Genomic DNA, 22,189 nt, shown 5'->3' on the forward strand with positions numbered 1-22,189 from the left:
ATTTAAATTAAAGTTTAAGTTAGTGTAAATGTCAACTTTTATGAACTTAAATTTAAATAAATAATTCATAAGATGACATATACATGTTTTTTAAGATTATTCAAAATAAAATAACATTAAAATGGAATCCAAAACGTGAATAGATCCAACCATCACTGCACGGAAAGTCGTCGAAAGGTTAAGCTATTTGACTATTTGTTCAAGTTTGAAATAATAATTTAAAAGTAGGTTCCATGTGCAGGGTTCTTTATGAAATAAAAACATCTATTTATTTATGTTACACAATTTTTTGTTTTCAAACTTGTGTATTTGTTGGATGATGTTTGACTTTGATTTAGTGGGTACGAGCAATCATAGAAAGGGATCGTCATTGTCCTCCTCTTCCTTTAGCTATGGATGGACATATGATGTGTTTCTCAGCTTTAGAGGTTCAGATACTCGCCATGGTTTTACGGGTCATCTCTACAAAGCTCTCTGTGATAAAGGAATCAATACTTTCATTGACGATGAGGAGCTTCAAAGAGGAGAGGAGATCACACCAACACTTATGAAGGCGATTGAAGAGTCCAGGATTGCCATCCCTATCTTCTCTAAGAACTATGCTTCTTCCAGGTTTTGCTTAGATGAACTTGTACACATAGTTGCTTGTTCTAAGGAAATGCGTCGGTTGATTTTGCCGGTTTTCTATGATGTTGATCCCTCTCATGTGAGACATCAGATGGGTAGCTATGAAGAAGCACTGAATAGCCTGAAAGACAGATTCAAGGATGACAAAGAGAAATTGCAGAAATGGAGGACTGCTCTACGTCAAGCAGCTGACTTGTCTGGTTATCATTTTAAACCTGGGTAATGTTTTACCTCTCTTTATTTCATTATGATATCAGCGGGACAAAAATTAAACCCACACAAACTAAACTCACACAGTGGAAAAAATAAGGAGAGAAGAAAGAATTTGGCACTTGCTTTACACACTTCAATTCTTGCATGTGGTACAATTACATCCTTTAATAGGCATCGTGTATTAATAAAATATAGGCTAAAATTCATCTTTGTTTCTTTTTGGTTATTGTTTAGAAGTTTCATTTTAGTCTAACATTTTCAAATAGCTTCAAATTAATCCTTATGATCAATTGGTAAACCTCTCGTAATAGAAATAGATACACATGTTTTTTAAAAAGGATCATTTTTGTCCTTAATGTTTTTTTTAGAAAGATTCATTTTGATCCTTCATATTTTTTATTTTGTTCACAATGAGGGATCAAATTGAACCTTTCTAGAAACATTAAGAATGAAAATGATATTTTAGGAAATATGTGTATCTCTTTCCATTACATCATGTTTTGCAATTGATGACAAGGACTAATTTGAAGCTATTAGAAATTGCAAGGGATGGAAATGAAGCTTTTAAAATATAAATGACTGAATTGAACAAAAATCAAAACATAAAGGACACAATATGTATTTTTGCCTAAGATATAAGAGGTTAATGAATGACTAAGAAAAACAAAATGGCAGTGTTGTTTCTTCAAAGACCATATGATACTACACCCATACCTAGCTAGCTAGATCAAATGCATACCCTAACATTTTTTTTATTGTTTCTACATGGATCACTTGTCCAATCACTATCTGTAAATCCAACAACCTTCGCACCATTATTATTAGCATAAAAAATTCTATTGATTAGAGTACCTTTGATATATCTAAAAATTCTCTTCTTGCAAATGGAAAACACAGGCTTCTCCATAAATCTTCTAAGCATCTCCAAAGATTATATTTGGTCCTGTTGTCAAATATATCTCATACTTTCAATCAAAATTTTGAATTGAGTTGCATCCATCCTTTTTTCGCCACTTTCACTTGTTAGCTTCAATTTTTCTTCAACTGGTGTGAAAATTGGCTTTGAATTCCCGATCCCATCTTTAATTTCTTCAAAACACAACTTGCATATTTCTTCTAAGATAAAAATCCCATCATCTTAAGAAAATAGGACATTAGGCCTAAATTTGTTATCTCAAAATAACTGATCATAGTCTTGTTAAATTCTACCATCATCCTTAAATTATTGCTAGTGAAGATTAGATCATCAACATAAAGGCACATAATGTGTGCTCAAAGGGACATCTCTCAGAGTTGCACAAAGTAGGAAAATCAAATTTCTTATACCACACTCTTGGTACTTGCTTCAACCATACAAACCTTTCTTTAATCTATAGCCTTTATTTTCTTTTCCTTTGACAATATATCTTGCATGCTGCTCAATATATACCATTTTTTCAAAATATATCATTCACGAAGAAAGTAGATTTAACATCCATTTGATATATCTTCCAATCATTTTGAGCCCAAAGATAAATAATTATGCAAATTGTATCTAATCTTCCAACAGGAGCAAATACTTCAAAGTAATAAATACCTGGCTTTTGCTTATTCCTTTCTCAACCAACCTTGCTTTACAAGGATCCATTTCTCCATTAGGAATGCACTTTGTCTTGTACACCCACCTCACTCCAATAGACCTTTTATCTATTGACAAATTAGTTAATTCCCACGTATCATTCTTCTTTATAGAATGAATATCATCAACCATGTCTTTTATCCAATTTTCATCATTTGAGGCTTCTTCAAAGGTCACTACCTCACAATAGTTGATTAGATGATAGTTGATAATTGATAGTTTTAGAGAATTGTTTTAGAAAGAAGGTTATGTCATTGATTTCTTGAATAATCAATTACAACATGCCAATTGCCTATTTATAGGCTCAAGTTACCAACCTCTCAATGGTGGTGAATGTTTCTATATTACTTTAGGTTTTTCTAGAGTTTTCATGATAGAGTAATATCATGATAGTTCTAAATTCTTCTATCTTATACATACACTTATAGTTCTAGATTATTCTATCATATTCATACACATTATAGTTTTAGATTGTTCTACCATATTCATACACACTATAGTTGTAGGATATTCTATCATTTTCATACATATTATTTTTAAGAATATTCTAAAAATTTGTAGCAATTTCAACAAAAACTTTGAGGTGTTTGATTGATGGTCTCCTTCCACTTTGGTGTATTGTCATGAACACTTTTTGTTGGACACTTATTCAAAATATAAACAACATTAGCGGTTGCTTTTGCCCAAAACTCCCTAGACATTTGTTTGGCCTTTAATATGCATCTCACCGTGTCCATGATTGTATTGATCTTTCTTTGACTCCATTTTATTGAGGCGTGCATTTGGTTGTCAGCTTATGTTAATTTCCTTGCTGCTCACAGAAAATCTATACACACTAGGTATTCTTGGCCTCTGTTTATTCTGAGTGCTTTGATTTTGCATCCACTTTGTTTTTCTACTTACACCTTGAACATCTTGAAAGCATTACATGCTTCTAATTTTTGGCTTAAAAAGTACACCAAGTCTTTATGCTAAAATAATCATTCAAGGTGATAAAATGAACTATAACAGCCTTTTCGCCTTCCAAGACATTTAGGTTGGAAAAGATACTTCATGCTTATTTCCAATCTCACATGTCTCGCAAACACTGTTAGGAATATTCACGATAGGACAATCAGAAACAAAATCCTTTATATTATTGACAAATAGTTCAACCCAAAAAATAAGTGACCAATAGGAAAATCAGAAACAAACTCCTTCGTATTATTGACAAATAGTTCAACACAAAAAAATAAGTGACCAAAATGCATATCACAACCAATCATCATTTGGAATCAGAAAATTCAAGCATGACAACTTTTAATTTCATGATGAAATTTCAAAGGGAATAATAAATTGGGAGTCATCTTTACCTTAGTAATGAATCTTTCATTTTTGTTAATCAACGTGTTGGAGCCAGTATGAGTTAGCATGTTAATTTTCCCATACTCCATAAATTATGATGAAGACCAAAAGCAAATAAAACATCATGGATCGATAAAGCTTTTAGAACCATTTCTCAGTGTGACAGTAACGTGGCATTTACCTTGCATTGCTTCCATATTTTTACAATAGATTTAACCATTTCATCTAAAGAAGAAAATAACTCATTTCTTCCACACATAACAATTCTACACCCAGTATTGAAATACCAAATGTTTGTGTCATCAGAAAATGCATTGCTTGCAAAAAATAATCTTTGTGGATTATAAGAATTCTCACAAATATTTTGACTTTCTGCTACATTTGCCTACTATTTGGATTTACAATCTACAGCTCAGTGCCTGAACTTTCCACGATAGAAGCAATTAAAAGTCTGTCTAGCCTTGATAGTTGTTACTTGTTACGATGGCCTCTTCCTTGGCTGAATGATCCGAAATTGTTGTTTCTTTCTTGGTTGAAATTTCCGCAACCTCCTCCTTTGTAATTTCCTTGACCTTTACCTCTATAATTTCCTCTTCCTCCATTGTTGAGATTATTACAAACTTTGCTTTGTGCACTTTGACTTGATTCAACAACACTTTTGAGATTCACCTGACTCTTTAAGGCTTCTTCAGTTACTTTTTCAATCTTCTTCAAGATTCTACTCATGTGACTTTTTGATGCTTCCCTGCAAATATGCTATTGTCGTGGTGTAGAATGGGATGGTGTTAGGATTTTGTCCACTACCTTGTTGTCTAGGATGTCTTCTTCGTATACCTTCATCTTGTTGATGAGATTTGTAACACGTGAAAACAGATTAGAACTAGACATTTCAAACCTTTCATATTCCTTTCATAGAGATTGTAGTTTTGATTTCTAGGCCTTATCCACTCCTATATATGATGACAACTTCAAAATAACACGCCTCTTTAGAAGTTTTGGCATTTGCTCTTTAGCCAAAAAATTGAATAGTCTACTCCTTGGTGAATATGTGATAATTGTGACACCCTCTACCCCTCACATATATACTAACAAAGGAATAAAAATTCAAATATTAATTAAAAGTATTTTTTAAAAACATTTTTAAATACAAGTCTTTCAAAGGGATAAAAGGTTCACAATCCCTTTCTTCTACATCATATTCAAACTTGTCCGAATAAATAATAAAGTCATCGGCTCGAACAAGGCCGTTTGAGACTTCATACAATTAATATAAAACCCTATACCCCAATGTCACATCCTATCAGAGCGTTGTGTCTCGACGTCCTTCAGCACAATATTCCTTAAAGCAGTTCACCTAGTCATCTGCTCCCCCGAACACAGAGTTTAAGATCATCACAAGATCCAAACACAAACAATAAACCGGGAGTGAGTTATCACATTCCTAACTAATAGAGAAACAAGACAACTAGATATACATATCATATAAACCAAATAAAACTTACTTACACGTAATTCACGTAATTCCACCACTTTGTCATTCAAAATTCACTTTTCATCAACCAATCACACTTTTCAATCATCAATCACATTACACAGGAATCACACGCTCTGATCAAGACATAATAACACCTCAATTTCATAATAAACAATTAGCAAGCGCATGAGACAGTTATGCTAAGACTCAAGCCTATATGCAATGTGGTACCATGTCAGTGAAAAACCACCCTGGGGCGCTTAGGAGTACATAACAAGACACACCACACAATGGGTTTGTCAGGTCACTCTCACTAAGTAAGATCATAGGGAGACCAGTCAAGGTCACGATGTTTTGCGAGAATGCTCCAACCATATGGGATCAACATAGGCTTTAAGGAGCACTCAAACCCGGTGACCCCCAAGGCCTACACTCCAAAGAGTCCGTCAGGGCCTCTCCCTCCTGATTCAGGTTCAACCCCTAAAATCATTTTAGCACACAGACACTGCTAGTGAATTATACAATACCCACGACCTCACACTCGTGTCTTAAACACGTACAACATATTGCGCTACAATTTAACACTGGTTCCTAAACAAGAACCTACACTTTCTCTTTAACACTGGTTCCTAAATAGGAAACCTACACTTTCTCTTTAACACTGCGCATTTACACTTTTCTCAAGATAACACTGGTCGGGTTATTGTACAATTCACAACTTACAACACAAATAATGTCACATCAAGAATTAATCACACATTTATTCACAACCAAAACTCATTCACAATTTCACATCTCATAATGTCACAATCCACCATCACATGTTTTCACGTATCTCACAATTCAACACTTGTTCTACTTTACATTTTTACTCAATCTCAATAACAATATTATAATCTCAAGGCAACATATTATTCCATAATTCATCACATATTTCATTTATAAGCACTGCTCATGAACTATACAATACCACGACCTCACACTCATGTTTCAAACATGTTTAACACAATTGCGCTACAATTTAACACTGGTTCCTAACTAGGAACCTACACTTTCTCTTTAACACTGCACATAAACACTGGTCGGGTTATTGTATAATTCATAGCTCACGATATAATTAATGTAACATCAAGTGTTAAACACATTCACTTATTTACAATCGAATATCATGTCCAAACTTTAACATCTCATAACATCACATCAACCATCTCATAACATTCCTAATGATATTCATAAGGTACAACATACACATGTTCATCAAATTTAACCATAATATTCTCAGACTCCAACACTTAATAATTTTCAGAATCATACTATAACACTCTACAATATTATTTACATAAATTATTAATATAAATAACAACCTCTATATATATATAAGCTAGCATACATCATATTGAATCACAAATTACAAAGTAAGCTTTCAATGCACAAATTCTAAATAATTATATGAACACTTTGGTCAATTTCAATTATGATATTAACTTTTTAAATTATATATAAAAACCTAAACAACAAGAAAAAGAGAAAATACAAAATCAATATCTCTCTCTAAATTTCTCCTTTATTTCATCAATTCATATTAATTAGAAAAAGTACTCGATTTATAGGGTTCACGCTCAACACAATAGCATATCAATTCCACAAGAATTGGTCTGTCAAACATATATAATTCACTGTAATAATTATAAGGATAAAATGAAAATTGCAAAAACACCCCAAAACTCATTCCAATCGATATCTCTAAGGATCCCTACACATGTTCTCACTAATTCCCAATTGTGAATAACTCATCCCTTACCTCTAAGCGGGCTCACGTGTCTTCAGCTAGCGATAGCATCATCTCTAACGGTTTCCTAAGATTCCTCAAGTTTTTCTTCCGACTGCTCCGATAGAATTCTCGAACGTCAGAGAGATGAAGAAGAGATTGAAGCCTCCACTTGTACTGTCTTCATGCGATTCCTTTTTCTCCCACCACGAATATTATCTCGCAAATCCCAACGGTGAGAGTGTGCGAAATTGAATTTCGAGCAACATATCCAAATTTCATGAAAATCCAACGGTTAACGAAACCGGGATCGTAGTTTTACCGAGACAGTTTTGGGTTTCTGCGGAAAAATAAAAAGTTACAATGCGAAGGGTTTTCCTCTAAGCTCAGACATGATTTTGCAATTCCTAACGGTGAGAATGTTCGAAATTGGGTTGCAAACGTGGTGCTCAAATTTCACGACGATTCAACGGTGAATGAGTCCGAGATCATCGTTTTTCTGAGACAGGTTTTGTGGGCTGCGGAAAAAGAAAGAGTTTTGAGAGGAAAAGGGGAAAAACGAAAATGAGAGGCAGAGGAGGCTGAGGAGTCCGTCTGAAAAACCTACCATGTTGCTATTTATAGCTAGGGGCATTTAAGACCTATTATTTACTCTATTTATTTATTTTTATTATTTTTTTACTAAAAATCTTTTTTAAATTTATTTACGAAAAAATTGAGATGTTACAATAATGTTAGCTGGTCTCTCCTCCTAGTGGTATCATCAACTCTATCTAGTAATCCCTATACTACAAAGCTCAAAATATTGTGACCTCCTAAATGTTTAGACATCAAAAGTTTCCGGTGATTAAAATCTATCTTCCCATTTAATTAGTTTGGGATCGGACTAAACATAGTTGTAATTGGTGGTCATATCTCTCTCAAAAGTGTATCAGCTCTATTTTTTTTATAGCTGTTACAACTTTAAGTAAAACTTAATATGCCTAAGAAGAAGTTTGAAGGCTGTGCAAACAGTGTGGTGGAATTAAAGCCTTTTTTTTAACCAACACCTTTTTTTTCTCCAAGTTTTTGTAAGAAATGCTATCAACTCATTCCTTTCTGAAACAGTATCTCATTTGATGAAATTCAAGTAGGTCTCATTAAATACATTTCATCTCCGACTTATGACACTCATCTTAATTTCAATCAATAGGAGAAAGTATGTTGGAAACAAAATACTTCCTCTGTCCTATTTATAAAATCCAATTAGCTAATTCATCATAATTAAAAAAAGTGGTTAATTATATTTAGTTGATGGTTATAAATATGTCTTTAAATTTATTTATATATTTCTTCGAAAACTACCATTCCATTACCACTAATACTCCTGTTTCTATCTTCTAATTGTTTGTCATCACTACTTGACTTTTAATTAAGGCATTTTATTCTAAAAATAATTAATACAAGGGATATTATGGATTGATTCTTATAAAAAAGATCTAAGTACCACTTTCAATTTGAATCTTATAAATAAGACTGAAAGAAGTTGCAGAGAGTGTGTTGCTTACACTCCTTTGGTTTACTAACTACTATATGTTTTGTTGTGTTTTGTATAACTTCATTCAATTGTACAGGAATGAAAATGAATACGATTTTATTGGGAAGATTGTTAAAGAGGTCTCCCAAAAAATTAATCGCACTCTTTTACATGTTGTGGATTACCCTGTTGGATTGGAGTCTCGAGTGCTACAGGTAATCTCACTTTTAGATGATGGTTGAGACGAAGTCCACATGGTAGGAATCCATGGAATTGGTGGGGTAGGAAAAACAACAATTGCTCGAGCAGTTTATAATTTGATTGCTGATCAATTTGAAGGGTTGTGTTTTCTTGATAATGTGAGAGAAAACTCAATTAAACATGGATTGGTGCATCTCCAAGAGACACTTCTTTCTAAAACAGTTGGAGACAGTAGTATTAAGTTAGGAAGTGTTCACGAAGGAATTCCAATAATAAAGCATAGGTTCAACCTAAAGAAGGTTCTTTTGGTTATTGATGATGTTGACGATCTAAATCAGTTGCAGGCAACTGTTGGAGGGACCGATTGGTTTGGTTCTGCCAGCAGAGTCATCATTACCACTCGAGACAAGCATTTACTAACATGCCATGGGGTTACAAGCACATATGAGGTTGATGGGTTAAATAAGGAAGAGGCTCTTAAATTGCTTAGTGGGACTGCTTTCAAAATTGACAAAGTTGATCCATGCTATATGAGAATTTTAAACCGTGTGGTAACTTATGCTTCTGGCCTTCCACTGGCTTTGATGGTAATAGGTTCCAACTTGTTTGGAAAAAGCATAGAAGAATGGGAATCTTCCATAGATCAGTATGAGAGAATTCCTAATAAAAAGATTCAAGGCGTACTCAAAGTAAGTTTTGATTCTTTAGAAGAAGATGAACAACAAATTTTTCTTGATATTGCTTGTTGCTTCAAAGGATATCATTTGTCACGTATCAAAGAAATTCTTTTTAGTCATCACGGTTTCTGCCCACAATATGCTATTGGAGTGTTGACTGACAAAACCCTCATAAAGATTAATGAATATGGTTGCGTGACAATGCATGACTTGATAGAGGACATGGGTAAAGAAATTGTCCGACAGGAATCACCAGAAGAACCTGGAAATCGCAGTAGGTTATGGTGTCCTGAAGATATAGTTCAAGTCTTAGAAGAAAATAAGGTAACACTGATATAATTCTCTATATAATGGCGTCCTGTATTGTATGATAGTATAATTACTCCTCTAATTCCAATCTTATTTTCGTTGACAATGTCATTTTGGTGGACTTGTGCTTCTTTTTTGTTTTGCTTTTTTTTTTTTGACAGGGAACTAGTAGAATTCAAATCATAAATCTGTATTGTTTCAAATATCGCGGAGTAGTAGAATGGGATGGAATGGCCTTCGAAAAGATGAATAACCTCAAAAGACTTATCATAGAAAGTGGTAGCTTTACCACAGGTCCCAAACATCTTCCAAATAGTTTAAGAGTATTAGAATGGTGGGACTATCCTTCACCATCTTTACCAATTGATTTTAATCCAAAGAAACTTGTCAAACTAGAGTTACTCGGTAGTTGCTTAATGTCTCTTGATTTGTTCATGTCAAAGAAGGTATGCATACAAGTTCTCTTCACTACTTCTATATCAATAAGTTCTTTTGAATATTAATCCTTTGATTCTTATTTCTTTCTCTTTTTTGTACCTTTTTGGCAGATGTTCGTGAATATGAGAGTTTTGAATTTTTCTGATTCTCAAAATATAACAGAGATACCTGACCTATGTGGTGTCCCAAATTTACAAGAATTATCATTTTGCAATTGTGAGAATTTAATTAAAATTCATGAATCGGTTGGATTTCTGGATAAACTTAAAATCTTGTATGCTGATGGCTGCAGCAAGCTTACGAGTTTTCCGCCAATCAAATTGACCTCTCTTGAAGAACTTAAACTTTCATACTGTGGTAGTCTTGAGTGTTTTCCAGAAATATTAGGGAAGATGGAAAATGTAACTTCCCTTGATATTAAAAACAGTCCCATAAAAGAATTGCCATCTTCAATTCAAAATCTCACTCAACTTCAAAGGATTAAACTGAAGAATGGTGGAATTATTCAGTTACCAAGTAGCATTTTTGGGATGAAAGAACTTCGTTATTTTATTGTTAAAAAATGTGAGGGGTTGCTACTATCCAAAGAGAACGAGGGGGAAGCACAAATGAGCTCAATGGTCTTTAGAAATCCCATTGATTTTCTTGATCTTTCACATTCCAATATATCAGACGAATTCCTTCTAAGAGGTCTCCCTTTGTTTGCCAATGTGAAAGAATTACACCTAAGAGGGGATGATTTCACAATTCTTCCAGCATGCATTAAAGAACTTCAGTTTTTGACAGAAATTTATTTGGAAGTTTGTGAGAATCTTAAAAAAATTAGAGGGATTCCACCTAATTTAGAAACACTCTGCGTAACAGATTGCACATCCTTGAGATGTTTGGACCTCACACTTCTTCCTTCATGCACCAAAGAATGTCGCTTTTTAAGGAAGCTTTTTTTATCTGGTTGCGATAATCTTAAAAAAATTAAAGGGATTCCACTGAACATAGAAGAATTGGATGTAGAATGCTGCATATCCTTGAAAGTTATAGATTTTACTCCTCCTCCTGCATGCACCCGAGAATGTCGCATTTTGAGTACACTTAATTTTGATTATTGTTCGGATCTTGAACAAATAAAAGGGATTCCCTCCAACGTTGGAAAATTTTCTGCAATAAACTGCGAATACTTGACTTCTGAGTGTAGAAGCATGTTACTGAATAAGGTTGGTATATATTTTTCTATATATATATATATTTGACTTGATAATTCATATATTTCACGTTGACTTATACTATAAATATAAATGTTGCTAAATGTATGAATGAATTATGACCTATAGGAATTGCATGAGGCCGATGGATACAAATTGTTTCGTTTGCCAGGAACAAGCATTCCAGAGTGGTTTGAGCATTGTATCAATGGATCATCAATTTCTTTCTGGTTTCGTAACAAGTTCCCTGTGATATCTCTATCTTGTGTTTTTGCTGGACTGGAGTTATATGCAGGAGTATGGTTCACACTTATCATCAATGGTAACAAATATTTATCCCCTCATATTTTCTTGGCGGATCTATCCAGTGATCTTCTGTGTATATGTGATCACATTGAGGAACTATTCTACGACCTTGTTCTTTCGGAAAATGAATGGAATCATGTGGTGTGTACTACATCATGGGTACCCCAACCAATCAAACAAATTGGAATCCATGTACTAAAACAAGGAAGCAACATGGAGGACATCCAATTTAGGAATCCGCTATTGTTGAAAGAAAAGCGAGATTTTCACAATTTACCAACATGGGGGAAAAAGAAGAGACTGGTGTTTGTCTCTTCCCGGAAATGAAGTCTCTTCCCTTTGATTGATAATCAAATTTTGTGGTTTTAGAAAAAATTAAATTGGCTTGCTTTGATAAATTATTATGTAATGTTATGTATTCCCAATATATCTACACTTTATTCACTGACACTACTGTACTGTACATCATGTTATTTTGCAGTATTTTCTTAAAATTTGTAGATGTACATGTCAATGGTAAATACATCATTTTTGGAAAATACATCAAGAGCAGAGCTTCATGAGCATAACTTATTGTATATTCCAATTTTAAAGAATAAAATGTACATAGTCCATATGGCGATTTAATTTTCATTTACAAGAATAAATTAATTTACCCCTGCTTTTGTTAAATTAGAATATAATTAATATTTTTTAATATGTTTTCAAAGTGAACAAGCATGTTCTAATATTTAAAATTTTGAATTGGAACTAATAAAACGAGTATCTAGTAAGCTTAATACTGTTAAAGCAAATTTTAAATAAAAGAAAAAGAAATAAATCTGTTACTAGTCAGTTTTTTTTTCTTTCTTTTTTCTTTTTTTGACAAGAAGAAGATCAAGTCATTTCATTTATAATCAAAGAGAAGATACAACTTGAAATATGATCAAAAAGCAATGTCTGCTAGCTTGTCTTCTTACAAAACTCGCCATTGAGTGGGAAACATTTCTAAAAGAAGTTCTACATTTTGCTAAAAGACTTTGAAATTCTGAACCCTTTTGGGTATCTTCCAGCAAGTAAAAAATGAGCCCTTTTGCACCCTTAGCAACTCTTATTCAATATTGCCAAAGTCCAGAAGTTTCCCAAACCTGTTGTGCACTATCACATGCATCCGAAAAAAATATTCCATTCATTCTTCAAATTAGATGAGCATAAAATGCACATTTAGCAGGACATAAAACTCCTCTTCTTCTAAGGTTTGATCGTGCTGGAAGGCAGCCACATAAAATGTTTTTGTTTTGGTTGGACATTCATCTTCCAGATGCAGCTCCAATTTCCATCAATTTTTAATCCTTATGTATCCAACAGATTCTCCATAATGCAATAATATGCAGTCTTCACCGTGTATTGATCACCTGTAGGGCTATATTTCCAAATAATACAATCAGCATCATTATGGGTATGAAAGAGGGGTACTTTTTTATTTTATTTTATTTCAAGGGCGCATTACTTTGATAAAAAATAAATGTTGTCAATAAACTGAGATCTCCAAGACAGAGCTTCATGATCAATTAAAGCACTGGCAGATAAATTTCCATACTCCATAGGAGATAGGGGTAGAAATATAAGAATTTTCCTTTGCTCTAAGTCAAGGTTGACTCCAAACATTTATAAGATCACCATTTTCAATTCTCCATCTGTTTCTAAGTCAGTTTTTTTTTTCTTTCTAATTACCAAGCCTTCGGCTTTCCAGTGCAATTTCAAAGTTTCTAAGCCAGTTTTTTTTTTTTTTTTTCTAATTACCAAGCCTTTGACTCAAACGGGTTGGCCATCATGGGTTAACACATAAACGGATCGAGCCTACAGGTTCACCTTCAAGTGAGTCAGAAAAATACCAATATGGCCCTGTTTACCAAGAGTTGGTGGATTAGGTGAATTGACTCATTAAATTGTTAAAAATAAAGTAACAATTTTTTTTAAGAAAATTTTCTTTTTTTATTTATAAAAAAGTGACATTTTTCATGAAAAAAACATTCAAATGATTGAAACACAATTATACAAATACAACTAATAAGCAAAGTGACAAATGTCTCAAATAAAATAATCATTCATGCATCTATATATAATATTATCATTAAAGTAGTCATTCAACTGTCTCAAATACATAAATACTATTTAAAAGTCTTAAAATAAAATTCAATTATCCAAACATTAGTCATAATTTGAACAACATTAAAGTCTTATAATTAAAAAATATCAATTTATCAAGCCAACATATATAATTGAAATTACTAATTACTAAAGAAATAAACCCTTTAATTCTAAGTTTCATCATTCAAATTCCAAAATTCCAAAATGAAATTGTAATTATCCTAATCCTTAAGTAAATAATAATATTATATTTTTAGTGGATTAGGTGGATTAACCCGACTGAACCCATCTAACCCGTGGATTAATTAAGTGAACCGGGTTGACTCCCTAGGTTTGAGTTCACTTTCACAGGCTTAGGAAGTAGTTGGTTTTTGACACCTTCATCTTTTTGAGAATTTCACCTCTATTTTAGTTTAGTTTGTCACGTGTGAACCAACCAACCACATCAATTGCCATGGGGAATAAAATGTATTAAAATTAATTTTTATAATAATTATCTTAAAATTTATATCAATAATAATTTCTAAAAAGTTATATCAATTAACTTATAATTGATTCACAATGTAACAACTTTTATACTAATATTATATCATTATTAAACACTAAAATATTGATTTTAAATTCCTTTCTAGAATGCCTTAAAAATAAGAAAAATACTAGAAATACACTCTTTTATTGGTTGAAAACTTATTAAAAATAAAAAAATAGTGGAATCCACATGTTTAATGATTATCTCTCCTGATTTTATAATAAATAAATTTTAACCATGAAAGTGTATTGATAACCCATCCTCTAATTTAGAGAAAAATTAGATATGAATAAAATATTATTTTATTTTATTAAAAAGAAAAGAAAAAAATAATTTTCAATAACAACAACTTAATTATTTTTATATTCTTAATTTACTTGTGAATGAAGCTTCTGATGATGCAACATATGTGATGAGTAAAGAAAAGAGGATTTCAACAACTCGTTGATGTGGAATACCGAGAGTATCTCATTGATTCGTTAGAATACCAAGAGGTTGATATAAGGGTTTGACTGCTCGTTGATTCAAGAGAAAGCCGAGGGTTGAGAATTGAGAAAAACTTTAAATTTTTGTTCAATAATAATCTTTTCCTTTGAGTACATATGTTTTTTTTTTCTATACATAAGAAGAAGAAAAAAAATAAAACTTTCTATAATCTAAATAAAAAGAAAAGGGAAAGATTATATATTCCTGATATTACTAATTAATATATTGCTAAATTAATGCAATAAAGATGATAAAGATATATATGATATAATTATTAAAAAGAAAATATAAAATATGTTAATATTTCTAATTTCCCTATTAAATCTTAATTAATTCCAAAAGACATCTTCTTTATATGACTTCTCCATTTTGAACTCTATATAGATCTCTTGGGATGTTGGATTTTGACACTAAAGCCCTGCCATCTTTTTTCACACCTTGATCCCTTTTCAGTGCATTGTTTCACCACACTTATATATAAGTTTTTGTACTGATGGCTGCCAGCTAGAAATGATTCTTGGTGACTTACAAATGACAACAATCGAGTTGGTGAGAGCCACATCAACTCATGGTCTTTTTTTGTTTTATCTGCCGGACTCAAAGACAACCTTAGGGGCTTATAACAACTCACACACCCTTTCAATCAATTGAGCTAGATCCCTTTGATATCAACTCATAGTCTATGATGAAAAACCATCCTTTTCCAAAATAAATTTGTAAGATTAAAATATTAAAACACAATCTTTTTTTATTTATAACAATCAAAGATAATGTCGGAGGGTTTACAATAACTTACACATCCTACTCAATCAACTTAACTACACCATTGACATATAATCTATGTTAAAGTAATGAATTCAATTATTCATGGAAATAAAAGGAAATACTAATCTATATAATTTTTGCGAAGTTTTGTGTAATAAAAAAGGAAAAATGAGGGACTTTTTTTTGTAAAATGTGCAAAAAACTATAAAAAAAAATATATAACTTAAATGCATTAATAAATTCCAATTAATTCATGAATGAATGTCATATATCTAACTTTTTGTTCACTTGTAGATTCTAGTCTAGACTGCTTTACACGCCATTTTTTTAACGTATCATTGAGGGTCGACTTGGCTTCCAATGAGGAACCAACATTTCTCATGCGTGTAGTCCATTACCGTTTTTTCCTATTTATTTTTCAACCATCTACTCTTGACTCTTGTCTCTTTCCAATAGACATGTGATACACATACAATAATTCTTACAACAATTTGTATAAATTGATCTTTTTTGTGTGTGTATATCATCGGATTATTTATTACATTTCAGGCAAATTTTGTTATACAGGTATCATTTCTCTTCCCATCCACTCTCTCAGTTTCCTACTTTATCGGTTGTTGTTTGATTTTTCCAGAAAGCTTCCTTGTAATGATGTAACTCATAATACTGCACATCATGAATCAAGGGTACCTTTTTTCATGAACAATTATATCAATTGTAGTCTCATTAATACTGCTCGGCTTTGATTTTTTGTTTTAAGGTAATTTGAAAATAGCTGGATACGATGTCCTCCTCCTCCATTAGCTATGGATGGAAATATGATGTGTTCCTCAGCTTCAGAGGTTCTGATACTCGCCATGGTTTTACTGGTCATCTCTACAAAGCTCTCTTAGACAGAGGAATCTACACCTTTATTGACAATGAGGAGCTTCAAAGAGGAGAAGAGATCACACCATCACTTGTCAAGGCAATTGAAGACTCTAGGATTGCCATCCTTGTTTTCTCTAAGAACTATGCTTCTTCCACGTTTTGCTTAGATGAACTTGTACACATCCTTGCCTGTGTTAAAGAAAAGGGTACAATGGTTTTACCGGTTTTTTATGAGGTTGATCCCTCTGATGTACGACACCAAAGAGGTAGCTACGAAGAAGCACTGAATAAACATAAGGAGAAGTTCAATGACGACGAAGAGAAATTGCAGAAATGGAGGATTGCTCTGCGTCAAGCAGCTAACTTGTCTGGTTATCATTTTAAACATGGGTAATGCACTAATGTTTTACATTTATTTATTGTTTCTTTGGTTTTAATTTGTCTATTGATTTAATTTATTGTTGAAATTCATGGATGTGTGTTGCATTTAGTATGACTTCACTCAATTGCACAGGAACGAAAATGAATATGATTTTGTTGGCAAGATTATTAAAGAGGTCTCCCAAAGAATTAGTCGCACTCATTTGCATGTTGCGAATAACCTGGTTGGATTGGAGTCTCGAGTGCTGCATGTAACCTCCCTTTTAGATGATAAATATGATGGAGTTCTCATGGTAGGGATCTATGAAGCACGGACACTTCAGCCCTTTGCCGTGTCCGGTGTCCGACACGCGTCCGTGTCAGTGTCCGACACCGACACGACACCCGTATTACGTTCTATATTTTGGACATTACAGGTGTCCACGTGTCCGTATCCGTGTCGTGTCCGGTGTCCGTGTCGGTGTCAGTGCTTCATAGGTAGGGATCCATGGAATTGGCGGGGTAGGAAAAACAACGATTGCTCGAGAAGTTTATAATTTGATTGCTGATCAATTTGAATGGTTGTGTTTTCTTGATAATGTGAGAGAAAACTCAATTAAACATGGATTGGTGCATCTCCAAAAGACACTTCTTTCTAAAACAATTGGAGAGAGTAGTATTAAGTTAGGAAGTGTTCACGAAGGAATTCCAATAATAAAGCATAGGTTCCTCCTAAAGAAGGTTCTTTTGGTTGTTGATGATGTTGACGATCTAGATCAGTTGCAGGCAATTGTTGGAGGGACCGATTGGTTTGGTTCTGCCAGCAGAGTCATCATTACCACTCGAGACAAACATTTACTAACATGCCATGGGGTTACAAGCACATATGAGGTTGATGGGTTAAATAAGGAAGAGGCTCTTAAATTGCTTAGTGGGACTGCTTTCAAAATTGACAAAGTTGATCCATGCTATATGAGAATTTTAAACCGTGTGGTAACTTATGCTTCTGGCCTTCCACTGGCTTTGATGGTAATAGGTTCCAACTTGTTTGGAAAAAGCATAGAAGAATGGGAATCTTCCATAGATCAGTATGAGAGAATTCCTAATAAAAAGATTCAAGACGTACTCAAAGTAAGTTTTGATTCTTTAGAAGAAGATGAGCAACAAATTTTTCTTGATATTGCTTGTTGCTTCAAAGGATATGCTTTGACATATGTTAAAGAAATACTTTCTACTCATCACAATTTCTGTCCGGAATATGCTATTGGAGTGTTGATTGACAAATCTCTCATAAAGGTCGATGCAGATCGTGTGATATTGCATGACTTGATAGAGGACATGGGTAAAGAAATTGTCCGACAGGAATCACCAAGAGAGCCAGGAAAACGCAGTAGGTTATGGTTTCCTGATGATATAGTTGAAGTTTTGGAAGAAAATAAGGTAAGACTAATATATAGTTGGGTTGGCTTTTCAAAGTGTAATTATTCCTCTGTTTCCAATCTTTCAATGGCAATGTTATTTTGCTATTTGTTGCTTTCCTTTCATGACATGCAACCTTCTGTACATATGTATGTCAAATTCCAAACATATATGTGTTGTGGTTTACTTGTGCTTTTGTCTTAAAAGGGAATTAGCAGAATTCAAATGATAACTCTGGATTACCTCAAATATGAAGCAGCAGTAGAATGGGATGGAGTGGCATTCAAGGAGATGAATAACCTCAAAACACTTATTATTAGAAGTGGTTGTCTTCATGAAGGTCCCATACATCTTCCGAATAGTTTAAGAGTATTAGAATGGAAGGTATACCCTTCACCATCTTTACCAATTGATTTCAATCCCAAGAAACTTGTCATACTGAAGTTTCCTTATAGTTGCTTAATGTCTCTTGATGTGCTCAAGTCGAAGAAGGTAAGCATACAAGTTCTCTTCTTTACTTTATATCAATAAATTATTTTGAATATTATTTGTTTGACTCCTATTTCTTTCTCTTTTTTGTATTTTTTGCCAGATTTTTTTGAAGATGAGAGTTTTGAATTTTAATGATTGTCAATATATAAGAGAGATACCTGACCTATATGGTGTCCCAAATTTACAAGAATTATCATTTTGCAATTGTGAGAATTTAATTAAAATTCATGAATCGGTTGGATTTCTGGATAAACTTAAAATCTTGTATGCTGAAGGCTGCAGCAAGCTTATGAGTTTTCCGCCAATCAAATTGACCTCTCTTGAAATACTCCAGCTTTCATATTGTCATAGTCTTGAGAGTTTTCCAGAAGTATTAGGGAAGATGGAAAATGTAACTTCTCTTGATATTTATGGCACTGTTATAAAAGAACTGCCATTTTCAATTCAGAATCTCACACGGCTTCGAAGACTTGAACTGGTGAGATGTGAGAATCTTGAACAAATTAGAGGGGTTCCACCTAATTTAGAAACATTCTCTGTAAAAGATTGCTCATCCTTGAAAGATTTAGATCTCACACTTCTTCCTTCATGGACAAAGGAACGTCATCTTTTAAAGGAGCTTCGTTTACATGGAAACAAGAATCTTCAAAATATTAAAGGGATTCAACTGAGCATAGAAGTACTGAGTGTAGAATACTGCACATCCTTGAAAGATTTAGATCTCACACTTCTTCCTTCATGGACAAAGGAACGTCATCTTTTAAAGGAGCTTCATTTACATGGAAACAAGAATCTTCAAAAAATTAAAGGGATTCCACTGAGTATAGAAGTACTGAGTGTAGAATACTGCACATCCTTGAAAGATGTAGATGTTACTCTTCCTCCTGCATGCACCCAAGAATGTTGCATTTTGAGTACACTTTTCTTTGATGCTTGTGGGATGAATCTTCATGAAATACACGGGATTCCGTCGATCATTAGAACTTGTTCTGCCAGAGGCTGTCAATACTCGACATCTGTGCCCACAGGCATGTTACTGAATAAGGTTGCTACTTTCATATGTATTTTACTTTATATAATTCATGTATTTCACGTTACGTAATACTCTATATATATATGTGTGTGGCTAAATGTATGAATGAATTATGACTAACAGGAATTGCATGAGGTCAGTGGATTCAAATTGCTCAGAAGAAGGATTCTAGAGTGGTTCGAGCATAGTACAAACGAATCGTCAATTTCTTTCTCATTTCGTACCAAGTTCCCTGTGATATCTTTCTGTGTTGTTGCTAGACCCAACACATATTTAAACCTTGGACCCATATTTATTTTCGATGGTATGAAACGTTTGTTACTAAGGGAGTTCCATTTTGACCAAGTAGGTGCTCATGTGGTTTTGGACCAAATAAGTCATCATTTGGTTATTTTTTAGATTTAAAGGTGTTTTTCATTCCTAATAAATATCCAATTTTGTATTTATTTTTTAATAAATCTTTATTTCGCGATGAGTCTCTAATAAAATAATAATTTTATTTTTGGTCATTGAAGGTGGAAGGAATTCTTTAGGAAAATGAATGGAATCCTGTGGTTATGTACTCACACGGTGTGTTTATCAAACAAATCGGAATCCATGTATCAAAATAAGGAAGCAACGTGGATGATATCCGATTTAACAATCTGCTGCTGTAGAAAGAAGACTATGCACTGGTGGGTGAGGGACATTTTCATATACCTCACGGCTACTTATTTGATTTAAAAATTGATATTAAGATTGACTCAAACTCTACATATGATATGATAGATTGCTAAACTTACAATTAACAGAAACTGCAAGAGTTGTGTGTCATGAATAAGGATTCCTGAATGTTTTGAGCACTGTGGCAAGGGACCATCAATTTTTCTTCTCTTTTTCCGGGACATGTTCCCTGCCATATCCCCCTCTGTTTAGTTTACCATTTTCTAACTTCTTGCAAGTTTTTTGCCCCAGTTGATCATCAATGGCATTTAAGTGATTCGAAGTTCCCAAATATAAAGGAAATACTTTTAAGTAAAAGATCTCTTCTTTACTTCTATGTAAACAAATTCTTTTGAATATTTTTTGTTTGATTCCTCTTTTGTATTTTTTGGCAGATTTTTTGTAAAGATGAGAATTTTGAATTTTAATGAATGTGAAAGTATAACAGAGATACCTGATGTATGTGGTGTCCCAAATTTAAAAGAACTACCATTTCGCGGTTGGAAGAATTTAATTAAAATTCATGGATCAGTTGGATTCCTGGATAAACATAAAATATTGGATGCTGATGGTTGTAGCAAGCTTAGGAGTTTTCCACCTATCAAATTGACCTCTCTTGAAAATCTCCAGCTTTCATATTGTCCTAGCCTTGAGAGTTTTCCAAAAATATTAGGAAGATGGAGAATGTGACTTACCTTCAGTTTTCTGGAACTCCCATAAAAGAACGGTCATTTTCAATTCAAAATCTCACTCGACTACAAGCACCAGATCTGGTGGGTTGTGGAATTGTCCAATTACCAAGTAGCAATTTTGTGCTGGAAGAACTTTGTTATTTGATTGTTAATGAATCTGAGGGGTTGCTATTACCCAAAGAGGAAGAAGATGAAGTATAAATGAGCTCAATGGTGTTTGAAAATACCATCGATCTTAACCTTTTAAAGTGCATTATATCAAATAAATTCCTTCAATTCAAAGAGGTCTCCGTTTGTTTGCCAATGTTAAAGAATTATACCTTTTGCAGCATGATTTCACAATTCTTCCTGCATGCATTAAAGATGTCACTTGCTGACCAAAATTTATTTGAAAGGTTGTGAGAATCTCCAAGAAATTAGAGGTTTATATTCCAACAAACTTGGAAACATTTTGGGCAATAGTTGCTCATCCTTGAAAGATTTAGACCTCACACTTTTTCCTGCATGGACCAAAGAATGTAACTTTTTAAGGCAGCTTCGTATGTATGGATGCAAGAATCTTCAAAAAATTACTCTTCCCTTCATGTATTTTGAGAACACTTTATTTGGATAACTGAGGATCTTCAAGAAATAAAAGGGGTTCTTTCCAGCATTATAGCCTTTTCTGCAAGAGATTGTCAATCCTTGAGTTCTGAGTATAGACGCATGTTACTGAATAAGGTTACTATTTTCCTATATAGATTTGACTTGATATTAACTCCTACACTAAATACACCCACACACACATGTGTGTGTGTTGCTAAATGTATGAACGAATTATGACTATAAAATGAACATGGCCAATGAATGGGTAGAGTTTTGTTTGCCGGCAACAATGATTCAAGAGTGGTTCGAGCATTGTACGAATGGATGGTCAATTTGTTTATGGTGTGTAACAAGTTCTCTGCAATATCTCTTTTTGTTGTTGGTGGTGGACTCCGTGTATATTTGGATAAGTCCCGAATTTACCCTCAATGCAGGA

At 33.4% G+C, this 22,189-nt stretch overlaps 3 protein-coding genes across 3 annotated transcripts; all 3 read left to right on the forward strand.

The window, feature by feature from the left end:
• The first annotated feature begins 299 nt into the window (after positions 1-299).
• Positions 300-8,802, forward strand: LOC106796500 (toll/interleukin-1 receptor-like protein). Its single transcript, XM_026126019.2, has 2 exons — positions 300-846; positions 8,658-8,802. Exons 1-2 carry the CDS (start codon positions 317-319, stop codon positions 8,800-8,802), a joined length of 675 nt encoding a protein of 224 aa, XP_025981804.1. The 5' UTR covers positions 300-316.
• A 12-nt stretch (positions 8,803-8,814) lies between these two features.
• On the forward strand, positions 8,815-12,285 carry LOC100804616 (disease resistance protein RUN1). The gene is made up of 4 exons (XM_026126018.2): positions 8,815-9,762; positions 9,909-10,193; positions 10,296-11,396; positions 11,514-12,285. Exons 1-4 carry the CDS (start codon positions 8,815-8,817, stop codon positions 12,015-12,017), a joined length of 2,838 nt encoding a protein of 945 aa, XP_025981803.1. The 3' UTR covers positions 12,018-12,285.
• A 3,723-nt stretch (positions 12,286-16,008) lies between these two features.
• On the forward strand, positions 16,009-20,427 carry LOC100805145 (disease resistance protein RPV1). The gene is made up of 8 exons (XM_006599938.4): positions 16,009-16,167; positions 16,361-16,860; positions 16,985-17,144; positions 17,329-18,270; positions 18,457-18,741; positions 18,842-19,786; positions 19,898-20,181; positions 20,290-20,427. Exons 2-7 carry the CDS (start codon positions 16,385-16,387, stop codon positions 20,171-20,173), a joined length of 3,084 nt encoding a protein of 1,027 aa, XP_006600001.1. The 5' UTR covers positions 16,009-16,167; positions 16,361-16,384; the 3' UTR covers positions 20,174-20,181; positions 20,290-20,427.
• Positions 20,428-22,189: the final 1,762 nt, after the last annotated feature.

The sequence above is a fragment of the Glycine max genome, chromosome 16, assembly GCF_000004515.6.
Source record: "Glycine max cultivar Williams 82 chromosome 16, Glycine_max_v4.0, whole genome shotgun sequence".
NCBI lineage: Eukaryota > Viridiplantae > Streptophyta > Magnoliopsida > Fabales > Fabaceae > Glycine > Glycine max.